The sequence below is a fragment of the Anarrhichthys ocellatus genome, unplaced genomic scaffold, assembly GCF_004355925.1.
Source record: "Anarrhichthys ocellatus isolate YVR2014 unplaced genomic scaffold, GSC_Weel_1.0 scaffold17, whole genome shotgun sequence".
Lineage (NCBI taxonomy): Eukaryota > Metazoa > Chordata > Actinopteri > Perciformes > Anarhichadidae > Anarrhichthys > Anarrhichthys ocellatus.
The window spans coordinates 8,002,221-8,025,909 of NW_022280047.1; the positions used below are offsets into that span (position 1 = coordinate 8,002,221).

At 43.6% G+C, this 23,689-nt stretch overlaps 4 protein-coding genes across 6 annotated transcripts in view; 2 read left to right on the forward strand and 2 right to left on the reverse strand.

Annotated features, from left to right (window-relative positions):
- LOC116388648 (phospholipase DDHD2-like) overlaps positions 1–3,904 on the reverse strand; it is a 22,758-nt gene extending 18,854 nt beyond the window's left edge. Inside the window, exons 1-6 of the mRNA XM_031856693.1 lie at positions 2,991–3,904; positions 1,339–1,531; positions 780–973; positions 536–625; positions 265–385; positions 49–159 (exon numbers count right to left, since the gene is read on the reverse strand). Coding sequence (XP_031712553.1) covers positions 49–159; positions 265–385; positions 536–625; positions 780–973; positions 1,339–1,531; positions 2,991–3,110 — 829 coding nt within the window. The 5' untranslated portion in view covers positions 3,111–3,904. The remainder of the gene's footprint in view (positions 1–48; positions 160–264; positions 386–535; positions 626–779; positions 974–1,338; positions 1,532–2,990) is intronic.
- Positions 3,905–4,866: 962 nt separating this feature from the next.
- LOC116388412 (clustered mitochondria protein homolog) lies at positions 4,867–15,910 on the forward strand. Of its 2 annotated transcripts, none has more exons than XM_031856245.1 (28): positions 4,867–5,178; positions 6,936–7,048; positions 7,192–7,363; positions 8,138–8,269; positions 8,366–8,520; positions 8,614–8,768; positions 8,958–9,080; positions 9,214–9,346; positions 9,443–9,535; positions 9,626–9,792; positions 9,967–10,146; positions 10,254–10,691; positions 10,779–10,852; positions 10,975–11,079; positions 11,169–11,269; positions 11,366–11,518; positions 11,602–11,664; positions 11,827–12,149; positions 12,247–12,331; positions 12,462–12,615; positions 12,741–12,880; positions 13,072–13,152; positions 13,329–13,454; positions 13,554–13,663; positions 13,785–13,878; positions 13,962–14,087; positions 14,206–14,279; positions 15,059–15,910. In XM_031856245.1, the coding sequence occupies exons 1-28, from the start codon at positions 5,133–5,135 to the stop codon at positions 15,699–15,701; spliced, it is 4,359 nt and encodes a 1,452-aa protein (XP_031712105.1). In that variant the 5' UTR covers positions 4,867–5,132; the 3' UTR covers positions 15,702–15,910. The 2 variants fall into 2 exon arrangements, with proteins under 2 accessions (XP_031712105.1, XP_031712107.1); XM_031856247.1 differs by having other exon boundaries at positions 6,939–7,048.
- Positions 14,584–18,295, reverse strand: srrd (SRR1 domain containing). The gene is made up of 6 exons (XM_031856252.1): positions 18,043–18,295; positions 17,906–17,946; positions 17,608–17,804; positions 17,414–17,512; positions 17,076–17,227; positions 14,584–16,984 (listed from the first exon to the last, which is right to left on the reverse strand). Exons 1-6 carry the CDS (start codon positions 18,183–18,185, stop codon positions 16,744–16,746), a joined length of 873 nt encoding a protein of 290 aa, XP_031712112.1. The 5' UTR covers positions 18,186–18,295; the 3' UTR covers positions 14,584–16,743.
- tfip11 (tuftelin interacting protein 11) lies at positions 17,946–23,665 on the forward strand. 2 transcript variants are annotated; one of them, XM_031856249.1, is made up of 15 exons: positions 17,946–18,201; positions 19,075–19,282; positions 19,585–19,762; positions 19,860–20,016; positions 20,132–20,259; positions 20,388–20,549; positions 20,790–20,981; positions 21,121–21,300; positions 21,432–21,566; positions 21,673–21,776; positions 21,896–22,064; positions 22,209–22,452; positions 22,587–22,729; positions 22,853–23,018; positions 23,163–23,665. In XM_031856249.1, the coding sequence occupies exons 2-15, from the start codon at positions 19,077–19,079 to the stop codon at positions 23,507–23,509; spliced, it is 2,511 nt and encodes an 836-aa protein (XP_031712109.1). In that variant the 5' UTR covers positions 17,946–18,201; positions 19,075–19,076; the 3' UTR covers positions 23,510–23,665. The 2 variants fall into 2 exon arrangements, with proteins under 2 accessions (XP_031712109.1, XP_031712108.1); XM_031856248.1 differs by lacking the exon at positions 17,946–18,201 and adding an exon at positions 18,532–18,650.
- The last annotated feature ends 24 nt before the right edge of the window (positions 23,666–23,689 follow it).

Genomic DNA, 23,689 nt, shown 5'->3' on the forward strand with positions numbered 1-23,689 from the left:
TATGTGTGGTGCATATATATATATATATATATATACACACACACACACAGACACAAAACTCACACCTACCGCACTGTATGATGGATCTGAAGCGCAAGTCGCACGCAGGGCCGATGCCATGGACCATAAAGACAAGGTGGTCCACCTTTTCAGGTTCACCTGAGAAAACACACAGAAATACGTCTAAACTGCGGGTAATACTTTGTTAAATGAGCGTATATTCTAGTATATTTCTCACTGGTACACACATAGACACACACATACCATCAGGTATTTCTACAGAGATGTTGTTCACTCCCCTCTTGACTGTGCGAGGCCGTCCCTGCTCCGAGGGGGAGGACGCCCACTCATCCTGCAATGCTATTGGCTGATACTGCATTATAAGCTGAGAGAGGAGCATGAAAGTGAAGGAGAAGATGATTATTAGAAGGAAACAATGTACCTGATTTTAAACAAACTAGAAAAACCATTGTGTGACTTTATCATCTATTTAATTATAGGGCACATAGTGATGTACATTAAAAACCGGCCTGACCTTCGGATTGTGTAAGATGACAGACTCTCCGTTGGGAAATTCCACTTTACTTTTCCATTCGTCCAAGGTCACCGCTATCATATAGGCGTCCTGAAAAATGAGAGGAGAGGGGAAGGAATCCAAGACAAACAGAGGAGAAGAGTTAGTGAGGAACAGGCAAAGTTAGGGAAGAGAATAAAGATAGAAGTTGCAGCAATGAGCAGTGTAGTGGGGGGGGGGGGGTTCAGGGTCTGTGTCAGACTACCTCCAGCCTCTTGCTGACGTCCTCGGAGTAAGGCATGAACCTGGTGTCTTTGTCTCCTTTATAGAACCAGGTACAGCGGCGTACTTCAGTGGGGCCTTGCTCCCAGTACACAGCGTAGCGCTTCCTCTCCTTGACATGTACGTCATACCGCTCTCCCTCCACAGCTATCACCACATCATCCTCCCGGTCTCCCACTGCACAGTACATGGATGTGGGGAAGGCGTGTGATTATCAATGAACAGGAGATATTCAATGTGTTAAAGAAAATAGCCCCCATACATTACCCCCCTGAAAAGCGGCTGTATACAACAAAGGTACTGTCGATGAAGCATAATGAGCCTGAAACCTTAAAACTCGCTGTTAATCCGCTTGTAACTCTGAGCATGTCCTGCCAAGAGAGTAAAGCGTCCTACTGGGCACCAGGCAAGTGTTGGCAACAGTAATGTTTTGACATTGTATCTTCTCACGGCTGTTTATAGTTCCACATACCTAATTACACACACCTTTATAAATAGCGTACAGCATATAATGTACATGTAAAGTATATACACATGCTTACCAGCGTGGCAGGCCCTGTCTAGCTTGTCAGAGTCTTCTCTGCTGAAAGGAAGCCAGGAGGTGTTACCATCGGCCCGTCGACAGAAGAACCAGTGAGGCTGCACTTCTTGATAAGGAGCAGGGACCGACTCCGTGTCCACCATCTCAAAGGAGGACGTGGAAGAAGGGGAGGCCTCATCCACTGCAGGCGACACCTGGAGAAAAATGATGTTCAATCAATATTTCTTCTTCTTGTCAGCAGTAATGCTCAGTTAAAAAAGCAAATGCCTGCTATATGCAGTACACCTGGGTATACACCCGTTCACCGCTGTCCCAGAATAAGACAATATAGAAGTCGGAGCTCCTATCGAGGAACTTGAGACCATGAGACAAAGCAAAGGACAATTGGGATAGGAAAGGATCAGGCTTCCCCTTGGCCAGCAGCACAAAGCCCTGTTTTATTCTATCCCCCTCTACAAGATGTCTCTTGTCTCTTCTTCTTTCCACAACTGATCCAACTACAGCTGGTAAACAACCTTTTTCCACTGAATATCTTACATTCACAAACAATGCCACCAGTACAACATCTGGTACTTCACTGCTCCTGTTTTAGTGTGCTGAAAGAGAGAGCCTGCCACTGCTCGGCACAACAAACACCCACATTACACACAACTGCCAAATCAGCAATCTGAGGTGTCAAGATATGAAATAAGATTTAGAGTAAACTGTGAATGGAGCACCCTTCCTAAAAATAAAATCTCCTTACAAGTAATACCTTCCTGTTTGCACTGCCAGCCTTAAGATTACAGACTATATGCTGGATATTTGGGTTTTTTTTTAAATGCAAAACAAAGGCTAAGTTCCTTTAGCAAACTTCAGGAAAGAGATTCATGATACTCCATCCAGGCACATCTATTGACTGGCAGACACATTGATATTAGCTCTGAACACTTGCACTTGTTTCCATCTGAAAAGAGTGATTTATATCTCTAACACAACTGTTGTGACAGAGTATTTGATCACTTGCATGGTGTTGAAACTATACAAGGTGTCATTGTATGTTGCTTCTGTCAAATATTATAGCTTAAACCTCTTAGGCTTTCCCTGATCACAGCTCAACCTAGTCCAAGGACTGAAAATAGATTATTAGAGATAACACATTGAGAGTGTACTTTAATCAACAACTAGGGCACAAGTAGCCTTCTATGCACCTCCAGCTGATCAATGAGAAATGATGATATGACTTTAAATGATCTTTAATGTAGTAGATAACCTATGGACAGTGTACTGCAAAATGATGATAACTCTGACAGGTCAGACTGGATCCATTTTCTGTACAGCACCATAGATTTCTAAATTCTTCTTGAGACAATGAACATCAATGATTCATTGTCAATTTCTCCAATATATTTTTCATAATAACAATTCCTTATTATCTTTTTGTTATGAAAAAAGACCATAACACTAAAAAATATGCACAAGATCTGTGTGTCTGTGTTAACGTCAGTTTCCCATCCATGTGTGTTATCTCTTACCTAAATTTAAAACCAAAACTAATTCCAATATCTTCCGTGCTTAACCATAACTTTACCTAAACCCTAATCATGGAGCAACAGGAAACAGACTTTGACAAACAACACAGTTACATTCAAAAAATCCCACACGCACCCTCACCTGATCCTCAGGCCTGTTCTCTGTTGCCACAGTCTGAGTGGGGTTGTCAAACAGGTCTCGGGTGTTGATGTTTGGGGCAGCCTGAGATAGACCCCCCTCTGCACCAGGACTGTCTGACATCAGCCCAAGACCTGATCCCAGACCTCAGCTCTTACCTGAGGGGGTAGGGAGCCACACACACACACACACACACACACGAGCCTGTAATGAACTCAGCTGCACACAACCAAATGAGAGCAAAACAGAGGATTAAAACACCATCACAACATTAACGTTAACTGACGTTGAGTTAGCACTTAAGGGTTTCTTGATACTGTCTTGAACAAAACTAATGCTAACGCATAGTTCTCGTTATGTGTCACAATCCCATCCGAGAGGTTGGTAGAGGATCATGCTAGATATGTTAGCTAGCTGAGTTAGGATGAGCTCCCGGACTCCGGTTTTAGGTTCTCCGTCTTCACATCCTGTTGGTGTTGTGAACGTTTTAGGACTAGCAACAGACAACGGTCGACTCAAACTCACCGACAGTGAACGCGGAGGGTTTGTATTCGTTGTTTAGCTCAGTCTAGCTCGGCTAGCCAAGGACAGTCTCCTGTCAAACGACAGCTGGTTACAGTGTTTTCGGAAATCAGTATTACGAGCTCAGACTGCATTGACGCAAACGACCAGACTAACGGACAAATAACGGTTTAAAACAATGACGTCATTAATGACAGTGTTTTCTGTGGAGCCCGAGTGTTCAAAGTGTGATGATAAGATAGTGAAATACGGCTGAAACACAGCGTCCTGGGTCCAATGTCCGGCTTTTGTATACAATAATAAAATCCTACATTTCCTACAGATCAGTATTCCGCTGTAACACAAAGTAGTTATGAGTCTCCCAACCTCTGAATCAAACACAGTCTCTGAAAACATCCCGTATAGTACAAAATAAACAAATATTCCTGCATAAAATGCAAATTTACAAGGAACAAGTGAAGGCGACATGAAGCAACATAGCGTCACCAGGCCACCGCCCCCAAATATGAAGCTGTTGTGTAATGATTTTAATTATTGGTTTTATTCTGCTGAGAACTCAGGAGGCGTACAAAGTTCGTACGTAACCCATGTAGTTGAAGGCAAAAATAATTTATAACTTTTCTTTAAATTCAGTAAATGGGATGGTTTTTTTGAGGTGCAGGACATACATTGTTATAGCCCCAACTATATATATATATATATATATATATATATACACTTTTTTTTTTACCAATGATACAGCAGATTTTATGTTGGTGATAGTCAGAATGAGGATTTTTATATAAAAACAATTCCACTGCAGTACTATTATGTCAAACACTTAGAATGTTTGGGTTAATATTCAGCTGAGAGGTGGAATAGAACTAGGGAATGCCGCCTAACATACTGTAAGCCTAGATGTTATTTTGGAGTGTCAATCAATACAACATGGCATTATTGCCATACTAAACAGATCACCTGCTCAGCCTAACGCAGAAATGTTAACGATTGCTTTGAAGTGAGATATGCCCAGGTATGTGTGATATGTGACAGCGTAGGCTTCTTACAATCATATCTTGAGAGATCGACACACCCATTTTTGGCAGGTTTACTGTGGTTGTATTTTCAGTTTGCTGTCTCATGTGAGTCTAAGATAAAGAGGATTCACTAATAAAGAATTCATTACCTTGGATTGCAGTAATATGTGCGGTTTGTATCCCTCTGTTTCCATGAAACCATGGATACATAAATTCCCTGAATGAACCTTGTGACATTTGTAACATGAGGTACTTTTTGTCAAAAGTTGTGTGGTTGCATAGACACACCCAGTCCAACAAAATGTGAGAGAGGTGAAGAGTAATGAGCCTGTGTGGAGCAATAAGAGGGTGTGGCTTTTTCACTCAGAGAGAACAGATAAGCTTGAACGAATTGTCCTTGCAAAGAGGGGCAAGAGTCACAATCCTGAACAGACAGCCATTTACTTTCACTCTGCTGGGCTCTCTTAACTATCCAGCTGCACGATTCTTCTCCCTCTCTTGTGCATTCCTTCAGCAGTTTGAAGCAAGACTTTGAGGGGAAGCAGCTTCCAGCACAGAGAAGGAAAAGCACAAGAGGAAAGCTCAGGAAAAACTATAACTCGCAGCCATGAAGGACAAAGTGAAGAAAGGAGGAAGAAATCAGGCCAAGGCTGGTGAGGAAACCCTGTAATGTGTTTTTCTTTTCTGTTCCTATGTCTATGTGTCTGACTTGTTGTTACACTTCCCTCTTCTTCCCTTTTTCATGGTGCGTCCCCCGCTGGAGAATGTAAGGAGGGTGGGAGATTTAGCACTGCACTGCTGCTCTGAACATGGCTGCTGCTATTCTTTCACCAACTTTTCAATCTGCTCCGCACTGTAAAGTTTTATGGTTAATGTATACACACAGACGCATGCTGAGATCAACCTGAAATCCCTAGACACCAAAATCTCAGTTATGATCCTTTAAGGACAAAGAAGACAAAGATTAGCTTGTATTAAAATCTCTGTACACAGCTGTTTATCCTGTAAAAAAACACTCCCATATATTTCTCAACCACCCTATCTACCTCATAATTGCTTCTCCCATTGCCACATTCCTAACTGCCTTTCTTTGAACTCCTGCCTCTCCGCCTTCACAAGACAAAATGATTGAATTTAGGAAGAGTCAGTGTTTGCCCGTCTTCAGGTGGGATTGCCTTGACTCTTTGAATCTTTGGGCACAGCTGGATTTACAGCTTAATTTAATTTAACATGACTATATTACATATAGATTAGGAATTCTTTCAGCTTGTTTAGTTTATGGCAGACGTTCTCAATTTTTTTTCAGCCAAAGACCCCTTCCCAGATAGAGAATATACACGGGACCCCCTCACCTATGTCCCTTGGAATAATTTGATTTAGCCTCTTTCTTTTTTATATTCTGTTCTATGAACTATTATAGATTGAAAGATCAAAATATAATTTATTGACATATGAAGCCCTTTGTAAAAATAGATGTATTAATTTTGTATATACTGATAATTATAAGATAATAAATCTGCAAACTTTTTACGGACACCCTGGCAAAGTGCCATGGATCCCTGGGGGTCCCCAGACCCTACTTTGAGAATCACTGGTTCATGGTACAAGCTAACCTCAGAAATAAGTGCTCGGCAGGGCTGAAAAAAATGCTGTTTTCGGTTGTAGTAAGACAGCAATCCAAATACAAAAGAGGCTCATCCAATCCTGCAGAGAGGAGGGACCTTCTTCCAGCCAATCGTGAACAGGGAAGCTATTTTTTGGGTGGTCTCCAGTGGAAAAGTAGTCCCAGATTGACAGCAAGAGCTGGGGATTTACTGTAGAATGAACACAAATCTTCAGAGATGAGTGCAAAAAAAACATGCCAACGGTGTTGTATGTATAACATGTGCACGCATCCATGAACGCAAGCTGGCTCTACTGCCAAGTTTTAGGTTTATTAATATATGAGACTTAGCATTCTGTTGTCTCCTCATGTCAGCACTGGGTGTGGTGGTTGTCCCATCTCCCTGTGGTGACATGAAGGCTAGGAGTCAAAAGCAACAGGTTTAGTCACATTGTAAGTTACTGCACACGCTGGGACCTGCCCTCCCTCTGGTTCTGTGAGTAAAAAAGCAGACACACCCCACTTTCCCTTCCTCTTACAGTTACTTGCATAATTTTACTGTCGCCCTGAGGCACTCTCACACACACAGACTCTTCACTCCAATTCATAATAATTTTAGAGATTAATGTTCTTGTTTGATTCTCAACAAGAAACCATTCTCATTTATTCATGCGTTTTCTACAGCAGCTACAGTGAGCTGGGAACTATCCCAGCATATACTGAGCAGAAGGCAGGACAACTAGAAAACCTATTTGCTTGTCCAGTGCAGTGCTCTTTATCCTTAGTTAGTTTTGTGTCTTCTTCAAGCAGATGTAATGAGCCTGATTGGTGGAAAGGATGCCGTTGACATTAAGCAACACGATGACACATTGTTCCCTGTGAAGATCCAGGGAGCCGGAGTAGAGCCATTTGAGCTGCAGGTACAAAGCCACACTGTTGTTTCCTCTCTGATCCCTAGTGTTCACTAATTTGTAAATAACAAGATGGAAACTAACAGTTTTTATTGGCAGGCATAATCTATATTTGGGCATTACTTGCTGTGTTGAACCACGTGTCTTTGTAGGTCCATGGATTTTGGCTTGTTCAAGATGCAGTAATGACTCTGCTTTCGAGGGATGAGGTGTGTCCACGTACCAACTTTTCGCTGGCACTCGCTGGTACGACTCTGGATCCCCTTGCAGAACTGCAAAGCCTTAAGGGCCTTAAACCAGGAGCCATCCTTCGCCTGGTGGAAGGTGGGTTTCTTTGAGAGCCCTCTCTTTTAGTTCAGCTTCATGGTCAATCTACATGTTTAGCATGCTTTTCTTTAATAACTCAGATGTCAGTACAGTTTTGTCTTGCATGTATTTGAATAGGATAATTGTGTTTAGAATTTATTCAATATCTTCATAATGAGTTTTGACACAATTGTTTGAATCTTTAGGCAGTTTTAGCTTTTTAATAATAATCTAATAATACTCTATAAGTTGTTTGTCTGGCCTTTTAACAATATAGTTTTATACTCTCTCACATGTGCACCTATGTTTCTACATATCTCGGGTCATTTATGGTGTAATAATTAATTATAGAATTGAATGGAATAATCCAGTCCACGTTTTCATCACACCCATCACCCTTTCCATTTCACACACACTGAAGTCTCTCTCACCTCAATGTAAAGCTGACTCACCTTATCTGAGTCATCATAACAAGGTTTATAGTTGCAGAGATAACAAGTGTGTGCCAACCAATTATTCAGTCTCTCACCAGCTAGCTGTTAAAATACTGCAACATATTCTGCAGCCAATCTGTTATGTGCAGTATATATCCTGTCAGACTCTTGTATGAGTATGCACCATTGATAAATTGGTACCTAACATAACATACATATAAAAATCCTTTAATTAATTTTATGTCATGACAACCTAGAGCAGAGTATTTGTCCTGTGCATTATCGCTGTTTAAGAAGAGCGTCCACAGTTTCATGAAGGCCAGTGCAATCTCTATAATACAGCTGTGTGTCTTTCCAGAACCCTACACCGCCCGCTCAGCCAGACACCATCTGGCTCGTGTGCTTGAGCTGCTGAGGGCATCTGGACCTCAGGATGCACTGAGAGAAGGACGCTCACCAAGCATACTGGAGACACTCACACAAACACCAGGTACACACACTGTACACTTAGACAAAAGGGTAATTCAAAGAAACAACAATTGACAAACAAGCTCATACTGAAGATCTCCTTTCGTTACCTGTGCAGACTCCAGCTTACCGAATGGAAAGAGCCTAAAACGCTCTTTAAGCAACACAAAAACAGAAACAACCAACCAGGATGGAGCGCCCCCTGAGTACCTCCTCCCTGGTTCCTCAGAGAGACCACTCATGGCCCTGCTACCACACAGCTCCCAACCAGAGGTACGTAATCACCTGGAATCTTGTTTCACACTAGGCCAGGCCTCAGTCATACAGGCACACTGATTCTCTGTGACTTTATATCCGTCTCATCAGTCCCCCAGCTACCTGAAAGACTTGTCTCTCAGCTGTTGGAACCCGGCTCCAGGACACAGGAAGCTGCAGGGAGACTTCCTGTACATCACTGTGGTGACAATGGAGGGACGGCGGTGTGAGATCACTTCCTGTCCTAAAGGGTTCTTCCTCAATAGGTAAAGATATTTTTATTTCCGTTTCATGGCTGCAATAACTTATAGTAGAAAATGTATAAAAAGGCTAATGATGGGCCTAGCTGTCTTATTTCCATTATGTTTGAATAAACTAATGTGTAAATAATTGAACTTTAACTACATGAATGTTTCAGTTTAGTTATCAATTATTTTCAATTATCTTCATCTCAGATCTACAGAAGAAGTATTTGATCCTCGTCCCGCACAGTCTTCCCCAGTTTGTCACAGTTTCACCGACCTGCTCTGTCACATCAGCCCTGCCTTCAAACAAACTTTGACCACGTTAAAAAACAGGTAACATTACTACCTATACATTAAGGGAGCATGAATACTACAGTAGTTTGCCAGAATCCAGAAACAGTGGGGCTTCAAATTCAAATCATTAAATGATCATAGTGACTGATAATGTCAACGTTTCTTCCTTCAGGTCTCAGTTACCTCCAGTAGAGGGGATGCCCACTCCTTACCACACACTGAGCTGGCTCGGGCCTTCCTGCGCCTCTCGCACTCATAAAAACACCTTCAGCCGACTGGGAGTGGATGAACAGTCAGCAACACAGGTTATTTACAACACAGCACACAATTGTTTGTTGCTACTTATAGGGTAGCGTGCTGGTGGCAGTGATAGTATGTGTAACTATATGTGATATGTGTAGGCTCCAGACTGGAATGAGGAGTTGCAAGCTGCCAGAGATCTTCCACATGGCAGCCTGGAGGAGAGGCTGCAGCGGGACAGAGCTCTGCTCCAGGTAACCAAGAAAAACAGTTCTCTTATAACAGGACTCTTATCACCTGATTTCAGCTTCTCCCCCTCTAATCTTCATTTTTGTTTTGTTCAGGTTAACGGTGCATTTGTTAGGGTTGTGATGCAGGGGGCAGAAACTGTTGTAGATGGCTTTGTGGAGCCAGTGAATGGAAACCCTGATGACCCAGCTTTCCTGTTGGGCGGCCTGTTCATGAGCCAAGGGGCAGCAAACGCAATGTTTGGAGGGGACAGGGGTCGCAGGTGAGAGCAAAACACATGTTCAATGACGAGGTACTATAGATGTAAAGCCACTTGCTCTCAATTGTATATGTTGTTATATGCCTGCAAAGGATTAAAGGAGGTTTTGTTTCACTTTCAGAATGACATTGATTTTCTCACAGATTATCCAAATGTTTCCCCATCTTCTACTTGCAGGGCTGCTCAGAGGCTGGAGCTTAAAGGAGTACAGGCCTACAGTAACATTGTGGGGCTGCAGGGGCTGCACACTCTACCTACAGCCATTGTAGACTACAGAGGAGTGCGTCTGTCTGCTCAGGCTCTGGCCCCTGGGTTGGAGGGCTCAGAGCAGGACCAGCCAACTACTCCCGCCTCAAGGTAGTGGACCCATTATTCACCAATCCACAGTGGTAGTGATGTCACACAGTGAGGCAGACATTTTTGTGTTTTTAATCTGCTAATTGTCTTCTTCTTTTGCTCTATAGAGGCTTGCTGTACGGGGTAACTGCAGGACACCAAGAGTCCCCCCAACGCAGACGGCTCCTAGAGCTCTTGGCCATGGCTGCCAAATCTCTCTCTCTCCAGAGACATGTTGTTGTGGGGCCCAACGATCACAAGGTACCGCTGTTCACCTCAGTGGACGCTCAGGGACTGTTGGGCGCTGATGGGAGGTTCTACATACTGGATGTGTTCAGGATCTTCCCAGCTGATGCCAACTTCTGCCCAGAGGTGGAGACAGAAGGCCAGACAGTCAATGAAGAAGAGGAGAGTAATAAAACCTGTGAAGAGGATGAGGAGAAGAAGGGTTGTGTAAAAGAAGGTTGGCCAGAGAATTATCGATCAGATTCTGGGCTTCCAAGGAGCTTCCCTCACGGACTCTGTCGACTGAGGCCAGAGCTGGTGCAGGCCTTCACCCAGCACAAGTGAGTTATACATGAAATAAAAACACTTTGAACTCAGTTTTAAAAGTTTTAACAACAAGTTGAAGTTTTGCTTTTTGCTTTGTTAAGACATTACCAGTTCACTCAGCGTGTCAGGGAGACGTTGGACGAGAATGGAGGCTTTGAAGAATGTGCAACAGCTTGTAAGATGTGTTTTAGTAGATAACTAACTCACTGAAAGGAAATTAAAGTTAAAGTTAACATATAGAGAACTTTGTCCATTATATATCCTGTATTTACTTGACAAGTGTTCATATGCTTGCAGGTGATTCTCGAGCCACTGAGGCAGTACAAGCTGCTTGTAAAGAAGTGGGCTCAGTCAGCAACATCATCTTTGAGATGCTCTTTAACCCAAGCGTCTTCTCTCCAGGTACCATGAGAAACTACACACACTAACGCACACAGTCATATCTTTTTGCTGGAACAAAATATGGCATGCGTCTTGTGTTTTGTGTTTAGAAGTATCCTTCCCTCCTGGTGAAAGTAAGTCAACGAAGCTGCAGGAGAGGTTACTGAGGGAAGCTGCTGCTTTCATCATCACACATCAGATTCCAGCCTTCGTAAGTGTTTACATACAGTACTACAATATGAGCATTTTATATGTACAGCAAAACATGCAACCAACTCACAATTTGTCTGTATTTGTGTGTGTGCAGGTGGAGTTTTGCCTACAATGCAATGAGGCACCAATGGATGGAGTCTCTCTAAAACAGGCGCTACACCATAGAGGCATCAACCTCAGATATCTGGGCCATGTAATAACGACCATCAGCCAATCAGAACACAAGGAGGGCCTGAGGCATATAATGGTGTGTGTGATTTGCAAAATAGTCAAACTTAGAAAGCACAGTTACATCATCAAGACTAACACTCCTCTCTTCTTCTAAACCAGAGATTGGTCATCGGGGAAATTTTCACCCGCTCCACAAGAAGAGTGTTCAACAGTTTCCTCCAGGTACTTTACAGTATTCTGTACATTCCTTTTCATTCTTATGTTGCACACCTCAAAGCGAGGTGCAGGTGTGTGTCCACACAGAAAAAACACTGAAAGACTGAACTGAAGAATTTAAACTGCAGCAGAAATACTGAACGAATAACTTCGGTTATGTCTTTGCAGGGTGTGGATGTGCCTAGCCTCTCTGCAGCTGTCAGTCACTTTCTGTGCTGCCTGTTAGTTCCTGACTTCACACCCGCACCTGTTGGGGATGAGACTAAGAAGAAGTCAAGGCGCCGTGGTCGAGGGGCCGGAACCGGGGCCGGAACCGGGGCCGGGGCCGGGGCCGGAGCCGGGGCCGGGGCCGGAGCCGGAGCCGGGGCCGGAGCCGGAGCCGGGGCCGGGGTCTCTGAAAGTACGCCCTGGAGCATGCTCGCAGGGGCCGAGCTGTGGAACCTGATCTGCCAGAATGCTGCTGAAACATATAACATCTCTGACAGCCTTGGGTGAGGACACAGCATTTGTTTGTCTCTCCCCGTGTTTGTTAGTTACACAATGGCTCAGATTCAGTGTTAGAATAACTGTACTTTTTATTTGCGACAGCTCTGGTCCGAACCACCTGGTGGAGCACTACGGCCTTCAGAAGATCTCTCTGCTCAGAGAGTTCTGTTTAAAGACTGGAGTACAGGTAACAGACATCGGTCACAACTGAAACACACATATATTAATAATGCTATAATGAGATTAAATTGCTAAATTCCAGAGGTACTGTATAATTACAGGGGAAAGTATGTTTGTTATTTCTGTGTCTTCACCAGTTGAGACTGAGAGACTACGTCCTTGACAACCAAAATAAAGCTCCCATTGGTCCAGACGACATCCTCAACATCTTCCCTATTGTCAAACACATTTGCATGCCAACTGTGGATGCTTCAAAAGCATATCAAGCTGCACAGAACTTCATGAAGAAGGGTGGGTCAATAAGGCCGGGTCATTTTTCTGCAGATTCATGTATCTGTAATCTTTGTGCTCAATGTCTGTTTTAGAACAAAATCTGAATGAAAAGTGCAACGTTATTGTGTACTTCCCAACTGCAGGTCTGCTGGATCAGGCCCATGAACACCTGAAAGAAGCATCCTACTTGTTTGGTAGGGTGTGTGACAACCTGCACATTGAGGCCTGTTACTGCCACAGTCTGTTGGCCAAGGTGGCCTTCGTGCAGGGCAAGGCAGCTGAGGTAGGCTCACTGCACCACAAGTTGTTACAGCTACATATACACATGTTGCAGCGACATAATGCAACCAAGGGAAAGGCCGAACTGTCTGTGTCAATTTCAGGAGGTAATGAAGTGATTGTAATCATTGATAGACATTGATAGACAGCTGGCTATTATGTTGTGTCATTGCTGTGACTTTCTGTGCTCCCAAGGCTCGCATCGTCCAGCTGAAAGCAGTGGTCATCAGTGAGAGAGTGCTTGGCTTTGACCATCCAAACACTATCCACCAATATGTGAGTATAGCTACACATTGTTCATCCACACGTACCGCTACTGGAAATAGAACCACTGGTCACTGTGAGATAGATGTATCCTAACTGTACCCCTGGGTCCATTACTACACATTTCTGTAGGGGTTTTATGCCATATGTGTAGAGTGTGATTATTATCATTTTGTTGTTATGTGTAGGCCCTGTTGGGTGTGTATGTGTTTGCTGGAGGGGAGACTGCCCTGGCCCAGAAGTGTCTCCTCAGAGCTCGCCTGCTAATGCTAACAGTCCATGGAGAGGACCATCCTTACACTGCAACACTGGATGTAGGTTACGACAAGCACCCAAAAAAGGATTTCCACAACATCTTTATAAACAATTTTTACTTTTTCGACAATGGCAACACTCTCATTGTTTTCTTGCAGGGCTGTCTTGGGTTGGTGCTGACTGGAGACCAGACAGGTAAGTTCTTAGAGAACGCCCTCAGACTCAACACCTCCTTCTTCGGTCCCTCACATCTGCACACCGCTCTCAAGTAAGACGCCATTTATAGCACTCATATTTTGTAAAAAAAAAAAGAAAAATGAAGTTAATCTATTTTGTCCCTATTTCCTAACATCCTCACAATTTCCCTCTTTGGTTTCTTGTCCGTGCAGTCGGCACCTGTTGGCCCAGTGGATGTGCAGCAAGGGAGACTACAGAAGTGCTATGAGCCATGAGAAAGAGGCTCTCACTGCTTTTACCTCCATGGTCAGTATATCAGCGTGTGAGAGCTGCGCTTGAGAGAGATTGGTTGCATGTGCATGTCATCGTACGGTTATTTTCTCTCTCAGCTTGGAGAGGATCACCCTCAGTCATGCTGCAGCAAAGAGTTCCTGTGCACTATAACCAAGCAAGCGGTGAAGGTGGAACGCTCTCTCAGACAGGCAGGAGCTGACTGCACAGAGCAGACAGTGGAGGTACGTCCAGGAGCTCATGTGGTCTCTGACACCATTGACCTGTTTGAACCGTACAAAGTAAAGTTAAAAAAAAAATAAAAAAAAAAAGTGTTTACTTACTTATCCTCTCTGTCCTCAGTGTCTAAGTCCCACATCTGACTCTAAGCTGGAGCAAATGGCTCTGCTGACCGGGATCAGGAGCATTACACACAGGTAAATATTCACAAGCTTAAAACTTTTTGAAGCACTGTGTTGAAATGTAGCTTGAACAATATTAGACTTTTTAAGAGGATACTGATATCCTAATCTTTAAAAATCCTAAATGAACGTATTGGTCGATAGTAAAAACACTTAGCATGAACAAATATTCTAATTCCTTTCATTTTTTTAAAGAACTATGACCACGATATGTGCTCATCCGAACATGTTGCTGTTGAAAAATAAAATAGTTCTGTCTGGTGAAGTAAGGAAGTGATACTGTTTGAGACATATTTTTGCATTTCCTTGTTACTGTCGGCCAACAAATACTGCTATATCTGTGATGTGACTTTATCATTGCTAATCAATTATGATACAGTAGATATAACACTTTGAAAGGTTGTCATTCTGCACTTTTATTTTTGATACTTTTTTGGTTCTTCTGGATGTTTTGTTGCTAACCTTCTCCATGATGAAAACTATACCCCAAAAAAGCAAATTATGAATAAAAATCAAACCTTTAAAATACTAAACGAGGCATAACTTTTACCTACATGTTTAAAAATGCTTTAAAAAGGCCATTTGAATATTTCACACCTGTTATTGCTGTTACAAAAATGTAAGAAATGTGTTTTAAACCCAACACATAGTACAAGAAACTGGAAACTCTAGAGAATTGTACACTAAAATCTCAAATCACCTTTTCAAACACAACTGGCTGCAGCAACATGTATGTGCATTTCAATAGTGTGCTGTTAGGTAAGAAGCCACTCATGAATGTATTGTTTTCATAGAGACGGGCTCCAGGAGTATAGGAAGAAACACAAAGAACTAAAGGCAGCGGTGGCAAAAGAACTGGGATTCATAGTGACCGACGAGCTCGTCGCCTCAAAGACTGTGAATGGAGAAGAGAAAAGCTCAGATCAAGAAACAGGAAGCAGGAAGGAAGCAGAGGATGGAGGAAGCGTAGCGGTGGAGGATACCAGCGAGGGCCAACAGGAGCAGATGGTGGAAGAGACCTTGGTGAAGAATGCTGCCACTGCTTCAGTTAATGGTCATGTGGTGGAGCCAGCTGAAGTGAACGGGCATGAGGAGAAAACAGATGTAGACGCAGCAGACAGTGACGGAGCAGCTTCAGAGGCTGAGGTCAAGATAGTGAATGGGGAGTCAGAGGTCAGGGACAGCACACCAAATGACGCAAACAGCAACACAGTCAATGGGGAGATCGGATCTGATGCAACAGTTACTGCGATGAAGTCTGAGTCAGATGAGGTTAATGATGACATAAATGGAGCTTGTGACATCGCTGTAAGCCCGTCAGTCCTTAAGAGCAAAGGAACCTGGGCAGATGTTGTTTCAAAAGCCAATGGAGGGAAAGACACAGCGGTGAACAGAGCAGCAGATAAAGTCACTGCTAATGGGACAGCTGAAGAGTGAAAATATATCAAAACAGGAAAACAGTGTTGTAGTCAAGTTTTTCCAAGTAACTGCTGTAATAGAAAACTCTTCCAGGATCCTAGAATGAATATGAAGCTAGCAGCAGAGAGTGAGGTTTTGAGTATTTGTTTTGTAGATGTTATTGCTGATGCTGGGAGAGGGTTGTACTGCTGAGTGCTGTTTTTTTCAAAAATAAACTTTTAATCTGGTTTACCAGTGATGTGGCTTTTTTCGGGTACATGCACCCATAGTGTGGTTGCATGTAAACATGATGTGTTAAGGTAAGATGCTATCAAACCACCTGCAAACAATTGATGTGCCCAGAACAGCTCAACTGGAGATTCATCTAAATCTAAATGACTACACCTAATATTGTATACATTACTAACAATCACATTACAAAACATACCATAGGCAGTTTTCTTTACTTCCAGACAGCCACTGATGTGTACCATGGTAAAACATCATTCTGCACAGTCACAACCTTGCCTAAGATTAGAAAACCATCATATAAAAACAAGGTTAAAGTTGAACTTTTTGTTCAGGGTATTTCGAAATGTACGTTTCAACACTGAAAAAGTGTTGGATATCCAGAGATGTGCTTGACCAGCAAGTATGAGGAACAGGGCTGCACTAGCCAGCTGGCAGACCGGGCACATTCTCAGTGGGCCAATGTGCCTTTTGGGCCAAAATAATGGTCTTTTGTTTTTTGTCTGACGGCTCATAAGCCGATCAGTCTTTTTCTTGACACTAGGCTGGCCCAATCACATCTTTAAACCCCTGCCTCTCTTCATCAAACAGCATGTCTGCCAGTGATTAGGACAAAACGCATGAGAGGCGTGGCCAAACAAAGACTGGTCCTTCAGGCAGAACCAGTTCTAGATGCTCAACGGTCCCTTTTGCTTCCAAATAAGGCCTTAAAACAAACTACCATGAGTATTGCAAGATTTTAAATCCTCAATTTGAAGCAGGACTCATTTATTTAAAAAAAAATCTTTTACAAATAGAAACAATAGAAAATTAAAAGTGTCCATTTCCTGTATCAGCTCTGGGTTTCCCTCTGAATTATCTCCAGATCAGAGCAGTGTTGGTACTGTGGTTCAGGCGGCTCTGCCCAGGTGGATTGTGGGAGTCTGTTAAGGCTGCCGGTGGGAAAGGTGATGACTGCGGTGTCACTGAAGACGTCAATCAGACGGGACGGACAGGGCAGCCGTCTCTCCTCACACACAGACACTGCCTGAGCAATGTAGCTGTAGTCCCGCTGGAACTCTCTCCCAACTGTTCTGTTGGGACGACAGACAGGAAACATCACATCACCTCTCCTCTCCTCCAGTTTCTTAAACATCATCTCCCTCGTTCATGTTTTGTACTAACCTGTCCATCATGCCATTGAAGCCGTTTCCAATGAGTATCATCAGAGGAAGACATTGCACACTCCAGTTCTTCCACAGAAGGTTGTTGTACAGGGCTTTCCCACAATGCATCAGGTAAAAGAGCGTGGGCTTAGTCGCCAGACGCTTCCCCTCCTGCACAATACAGGTAGAGAGAATGCACTGATTTCCTACCTTACGGGCAGCCAGGAAGCTAAGAAAATCAAGCGACCTGAAACTTGCTTGAGATAAGTCATGTTAGGTTCTAATATATTGATGCATGTTAATCCACTTGGCAGTGCTGACAAGTTTAAAAAAAAACAAGAGTGGCCAACAACTGACCTCATTCTCTGTGAGTACAGTCAGACCCAGCTCTCTCAAAACAGCCCTCTCTCCAGATGAGAATGCAGGATCATAAACAGAGCAGTCCTTCAGTGGGATCTAAAGGGAGGGGGGCAGTGAGACACAGATCCTAAAATGAACATGATCTCATGTAGACGGTTTGTTATCTCATTGGATAAAAAATATCCTCTAACCTGTCCTGCATCCAGCAGCAGCAGCAACATGGCAAGCTGGAAGCGAGCTGAGACACAGGAGGAAAAGGAGCCGAGGCCATAACACACACACTCCAGCTGTTGACATAGTCTGCCATCTTTGCTGCTCCCCAGCTGGTCGGCGGGGCCCTCGGTGTCCCTGTTCTCTGGAGGTTTGGATAGGGCTGCGGATCCTGCCGCTGAACACAAGAGTACTGAAAGGGTCACTGAGCCGCAAGCTAAATGATTTCACAGCCAAACGAAATATTTTGTAATAACTCCACTTGTCCAGCTTACTCGCCTTTCCACACTTGCCAAAATTCCTCGCATCTCAGCTCAGACCTACAGAGTGGGAGGATAAGCAGAATTACTGAACTCCGCATGAAACATGAATAATAATGCAGAAGACTGCTGCATAGCTGGACTTAGACTTTTTACACTGTGTCTCGGATTCGTTTGACAGTTTTCCCGATATCCAGCTCCTCCTGGCTGCATGTTGAGGACACCTGAAGTGATTTTGTTTTCCGCGCTGCGCCTTTTCGTCGCCTGGCCACCTGCCACTCCTCCCCGGTTTCCGACATCTATGCTATTTCACAGGTGCCTCGTAAACAGACATGTGATTTTTTTTTTTTGTTTTCTACAAAGTTCTTATTTAAGTGCTGCCAATCAAATATGACTGTTTTGAGTGTAACACAAGCATATCCTGTTCCGGTGTCATGCCAAATTTTGTATCCCCGTGTTTGTCAAATTACCAGTTAATAAACGGACTGTAGACCATAGACGAGTAGTGATGGGGGGCACGTAGCTGTCCGGAGCACTTAACCACTATGAAATGAGTTAATATGTGTTAAAAAAGGATTCACTGTTTCGTGGTATAAACAGGGTACAACGTTTGGTGCAACACCGGCAGTTACGCCGTCAACCGGAAGTACTTGTGTATTCGTAAAACATGGCGTAAAAATAATACGTTAGTTTAACTTCCATTACTGACACAGAGGAATTAATGTTTGGCTAATTTACGGATAGGGGGATAACGAACATTTCGGGTGAGTTATAGAAAACAGTTTTTACATAATTGCCCAACACTCACGGTAAAGCGCGCCGTTTACGTCAGCTAACGTTAGCTTTTGTAAGTAAATACTGTCTTCACGTTGTTCCTTCATATATGAAGATCCATGTAACGTTAGTTGTTAAGGAATGTTTACGAAGAGTACGTTAATGGTGTTTCATAGCTTGCCAGCTATTTGAGATTATGCTGTTTGTATCTTTCTTTGATTTAAAATGCTAGCTAATTGTTGTTTACTTCATATCTGGCCCAGAGACACATGATCATAGCTAACGAAACAATTATTCGCGAGCTTTCAGCCACCTCTCGTGGCTTTCATCATGGAGATGGCCTCTTGATGCAGCTTATTATTTTGAGTTTTTACAGAACTTTAACCGTCTTGGTACTTTGTTTGTGATATCCAGAGATGTCCATGTCCCATCTGTATGGGAGGAGAGAGGAGGAAGAGGAAGGTGTTGAGGTGGAGAGCTTTGAGGTGACAGACTGGGACCTGGCCAATGAGTTCAATCCAGACCGCCGCAGACACAGGCAGACCAAGGACCAGGCCACCTATGGCATCTGGGCTGACAAGGACTCAGACGAGGATGAGAGGCCTAGCTTTGGAGGCAAGAAGTAAGGCATGGGTTTATTTTTGTTGCTGCCCCAATGCTCCTGTTGTGGTACCTCAATCTGAAACCAACCACAACCCTAATCCCAACCAGTTATCTTTACTACGTCTAACCATAACCTAACCTAAACCCCCACCCCAATGGGAGAAACACAAATCTAACAGGGGGGAAATGCTATTCAAAGGGGAACAGACTTAAGTACAAGACCCATTGTAGTCATTCCAACAGAAATAGTCCACATGAACACCAACTGCTGTGTTTTTTTTTGTAACATAATTGTAAATTGTTTGTGGTTTTTTTTTCTAGATCTAAAGACTACAGTGCTCCAGTGAACTTTGTGAGTGGTGGTCTGCGTAAGGCTGCAGCTGAGGAGAAACGCCAACAGCAAAAAGAAGAAGAAGGAGCAGGCTCTGATGACTCTGAAGATGAGGGTCCTTCAGCACCTCCCCCTCCTCGCGGCACTGCACCCAAAAAACTCCAGATGGTACATTTTGTTGAGTTTATATTATTTACCCTTTACAGTATTTTGTCCAAAGAATATGTATTTTTTGACATATGTATTTATTTTATTTTTTTGCTAGGGTAATTTCCGGAGTCACCAGTCCCAGAGGTTTGCAGGTGGCATACAGTCTGGTAAAGGCATCGGTAACTGGGAGAAGCACACAAAGGGAATCGGACAGAAACTTCTGCAGAAAATGGGCTACCAACCAGGCAAAGGCCTGGGCAAGAATGCTCAAGGTGGGGGGGCCTGAGGAGGCTATGTTGTAAACATTTAGTAAAAAGTGTGTCTTTTACAGTAGAGTATCAGACCAGAGTTAAAATACTCTAACTTTGCACCCTCTTATTACTGCAGGTATTATAAACCCCATTGAGGCAAAGCTTCGTAAAGGCAAGGGAGCAGTGGGTGCTTATGGCAATGAGCGAACACAACAGAGTCTTCAGGATTTCCCTGTGGTTGACTCAGAGGAAGACGAGGAAAAGGTAAAAAAGCGTTGTCAAAAATAATTTAGTTTCTTCTTTTTTCCAGCTACACCCTCTGTTGGATCAAATGGCATAAGTGATATTGTAGAGTCATTCAACATTGTTTTGACATTACTCTCAATGTGTAGGAGTTTCAGAAGGAGCTAGGCCAGTGGCGTAAGGATCCTGCAGGGTCTGTAGGAAAGAAGAAACCCAAGTACTCCTACAGAACTGTGGACGAGCTGAAGGCCAAAGGCAAGCTGGCAGGGCGCAGTACAGTGCCATCCGCTGGAGAGTTGGCACAGGTCAAGGTATGTTTGAAAAGACTTCAATTAACACTCCTTTGCGGCTGTCTCACAGGAATGTTATCAGGGCACTTTTGAATTAGGCATAATGTTATAATAAGCATCAGGGACGTAAGTTAATTGTGCTTTTACACTTAGTACAAGCCCCTGTGGATGACATTATAATGTGAATGTAAGCAAATTGTCGGCTGCCATTTTCTCGTCGTCTCTGAATATTATTTTCCCCATAATTGTTCCCATCTTCAGGTAATAGATATGACTGGAAGAGAACAAAAGGTTTATTACAGTTACAGTCAGATGTCCAACAAGCACAGTGTTCCAGATGAAGGGCCACCAAGCCTTTCCACTCAGGATCAGAAGGGATCTGGCTTTGCTCTTCCTGAACTCGAACATAACCTGCAGCTACTGATAGACCTCACCGAACAGGACATATTACAGGTATGAAGGAACCGAAAATATCTGCCAAATATCTACGGCAATCACTTTCTACATGTTTCTATTACCACTCTACTACTTCTTCTTCTTCTACATACTGACACGCTGTCTCTTTTGCTATCTTATTTCCCGCCTCCTGTAGTCCGCCAGACGTCTGCAGCATGAAAAGGATGTAGTTGTGTCTCTGAGCCACGAGTCACGAGCGCTGCAGAGCAGACTGGATGCAGAGCAAGATGCCATTCAGAGAATGGAGGCCGTTCTGGCATTGGTGGCGCGTTTTCCTTCTGGGGAGATGGCACCTGGGGAGGCCCCCACCCTGCAGGTGCATATACATACAGTGAACACACACAGACACACAGCTACAGTTATCAGGCTGTCTCAGTTTGTTAGACCTTGCTCTGTTATTACATCCATATAGGTGATTGTTTTGGTGCCTTCCTTCTCTGTCTTCAGGAGTGCGCCCAGATCTTTGAGACTTTACAAACAGACTATTATGAAGAATACAAGACTATGGGATTGGCAGACTTGGCTGTAGCTGTTCTTCAGCCATTACTTAAAGAGAAACTTCGCTCCTGGGACCCTCTGAAGGTATGTTTCTGCAATTAGCTCCTTCTGAGGTAACTTTATAATCATCCCTTACTCATCTTATCATTGATAAGCTACCACTTCTCAGACTGTTCTTTCCCTATTTCAGGACAGCTCTTTTTGTCTGGAAGACATCGGTCAGTGGAGAGCAATCCTCGAATCTAGAGACTTCCACAGCAGTGCCCCAGATTCAAACATGGACCCTTACCACAGGTCATTTTACACACACACACAAACTAAGCTGTGCTCACACATTCACATGCTTTAATTCTGCTGGCTGGGTGTTAAAGCTTGTTTTTGATGACATGTGTGTCCTGTCTTTGTCGCTCCAGACTGTTGTGGGAAGTGTGGATCCCAGTGATGCGGCCCTGTGTGTCAGGCTGGCAGCCTCGTACAGTGGAGCCAATGGTGGACTGCGTGGAAGTGTGGGCTCCTATTCTCCCCCTGTGGATCCTGGATCACCTGATGGAGCAGCTGATCTTACCCCGGCTACAGCGAGAGGCAAGACACATCTCCACTTAAAGACACACTTACTTAGATGTAGAGAAACTCCCACGGTTTTGATCATTTCACATAATTTACTTGTGGATAATTGCCTTCTACAAAGCGATGTGTTTTTATTCATCTCTGTTTACTGTTTGATAGGTGGATAACTGGAACCCTTTAACTGACACAGTCCCCATCCACTCCTGGATCCATCCTTGGCTGCCTCTGCTCCAATCACGTCTAGAGCCTCTGTACCCACCAATCAGGAGCAAACTATCCAATGCCTTGCAGCGATGGCATCCCAGCGACACTTCAGCACGCCTCATCCTGCAGCCTTGGAAAGATGTTTTCACCCCAGGTGCATGGGAGGCCTTCATGGTGAAAAATATCATCCCTAAACTCGGTATGTCTTTATCAGCCTTAAGTATGGCATTGCAGTGGAAGAAAATGTTTTCCCTGCAGTCTTTTCCTTCCATGTCTCTCCTTTTTGCCACTGGTTTCTCTTCTTCATACGGTGGCTTCTGTGTCCCTCCTCAGCTCTGTGTCTGGAGGAGCTGGTTATCAACCCTCACCAGCAGCAGATGGAGCCATTTCACTGGGTGATGGACTGGGAGGGAATGTTGTCCCCCTCCAGCCTGGTGTCCCTGCTGGACAAAAACTTCTTTACCAAGTGGTTGCAGGTCAGTGAATATCCTTACACAGAACAGAAAAGTGATTAAGAAGCAGTTAACCATTTGATTATTGTATAAAGTCAATTTTATGAAATGTTTTTGTGACTTTGTTATGTGTTTTGGTGATTACAGGTCCTGTGTTCATGGTTGAGCAACAGTCCTAACTATGAAGAAATCACTAAATGGTACCTGGGCTGGAAAAGCATGTTTAGTGATGCCTTGTTGTTACAGCCGCTCATTAAAGAGAAATTCAACGAAGCTCTGGACATCATGAACCGTGCGGTGTCTTCAGGCATGGGTTGGTATTAATACACAGTCTCAGAAAATAAACATATGAAACCTATAGAACAGCATTCCTCTATGAAATTATAATTATGCAGCCATTTTTTTCCTCTGCTGCAACATCACGTACTACAGCACTCATTATTTTTCATATCCACAGGTGGATATATGCAACCTGGTGCAAGGGAGAATATTGCATACCTAACACAGACCGAGAGACGAAAGGACTTCCAGTACGAAGCGATGCAGGAGCGCAGAGATGCCGAGACTGTGGCTCACAGAGGCATCAGTGCTGGTGTGCCGACTAATTTTAAAGATCTTATCCAGACTAAGGCAGAGGAGAACAACATTGTCTTTATGCCCTTAGTGGCCAAACGGCATGAGGGCAAACAGCTGTACACTTTTGGGCGTATTGTCATCTACATAGACAGAGGGGTTGTTTTTGTGCAAGGAGAGAAGACTTGGGTGCCCACGTCTTTGCAGAGTCTGATCGATATGGCCAAGTGAGGGTGCACTGACTGATTCTTTGTCCTGCTTAGTGTTAAAGAGCATTGGTAGAGCAAACGTTTGCCTTTTATGTAACTTCAGTATGCTGATCCTTGTCATGTGTCTTTGTACATTCTTAAAGTGTCACTATATCTGAATAAATCATTTTTGAATGTGTGTGGCTGTTTTTGTTTTAATCAG

Coding starts and splice junctions, on each gene's coding strand:
- LOC116388412 (XM_031856245.1), top strand. CDS start 5,133: ATGAAGGACAAAGTGAAGAAAGGAGGAAGAAATCAGGCCAAGGCTG. Junction 12,616..12,740: donor ACAGAACTTCATGAAGAAGG/GTGGGTCAATAA, acceptor TCCCAACTGCAG/GTCTGCTGGATCAGGCCCAT. Junction 13,455..13,553: donor CTTACACTGCAACACTGGAT/GTAGGTTACGAC, acceptor GTTTTCTTGCAG/GGCTGTCTTGGGTTGGTGCT.
- srrd (XM_031856252.1), bottom strand. CDS start 18,185: ATGTCGGAAACCGGGGAGGAGTGGCAGGTGGCCAGGCGACGAAAAGGC. Junction 17,947..18,042: donor AAACGAATCCGAGACACAGT/GTAAAAAGTCTA, acceptor CCCACTCTGTAG/GTCTGAGCTGAGATGCGAGG. Junction 17,805..17,905: donor ATTTTGGCAAGTGTGGAAAG/GCGAGTAAGCTG, acceptor TCTTGTGTTCAG/CGGCAGGATCCGCAGCCCTA.
- tfip11 (XM_031856249.1), top strand. CDS start 19,077: ATGTCCATGTCCCATCTGTATGGGAGGAGAGAGGAGGAAGAGGAAGGT. Junction 22,453..22,586: donor AAATATCATCCCTAAACTCG/GTATGTCTTTAT, acceptor GTCCCTCCTCAG/CTCTGTGTCTGGAGGAGCTG. Junction 23,019..23,162: donor TGCGGTGTCTTCAGGCATGG/GTTGGTATTAAT, acceptor TCATATCCACAG/GTGGATATATGCAACCTGGT.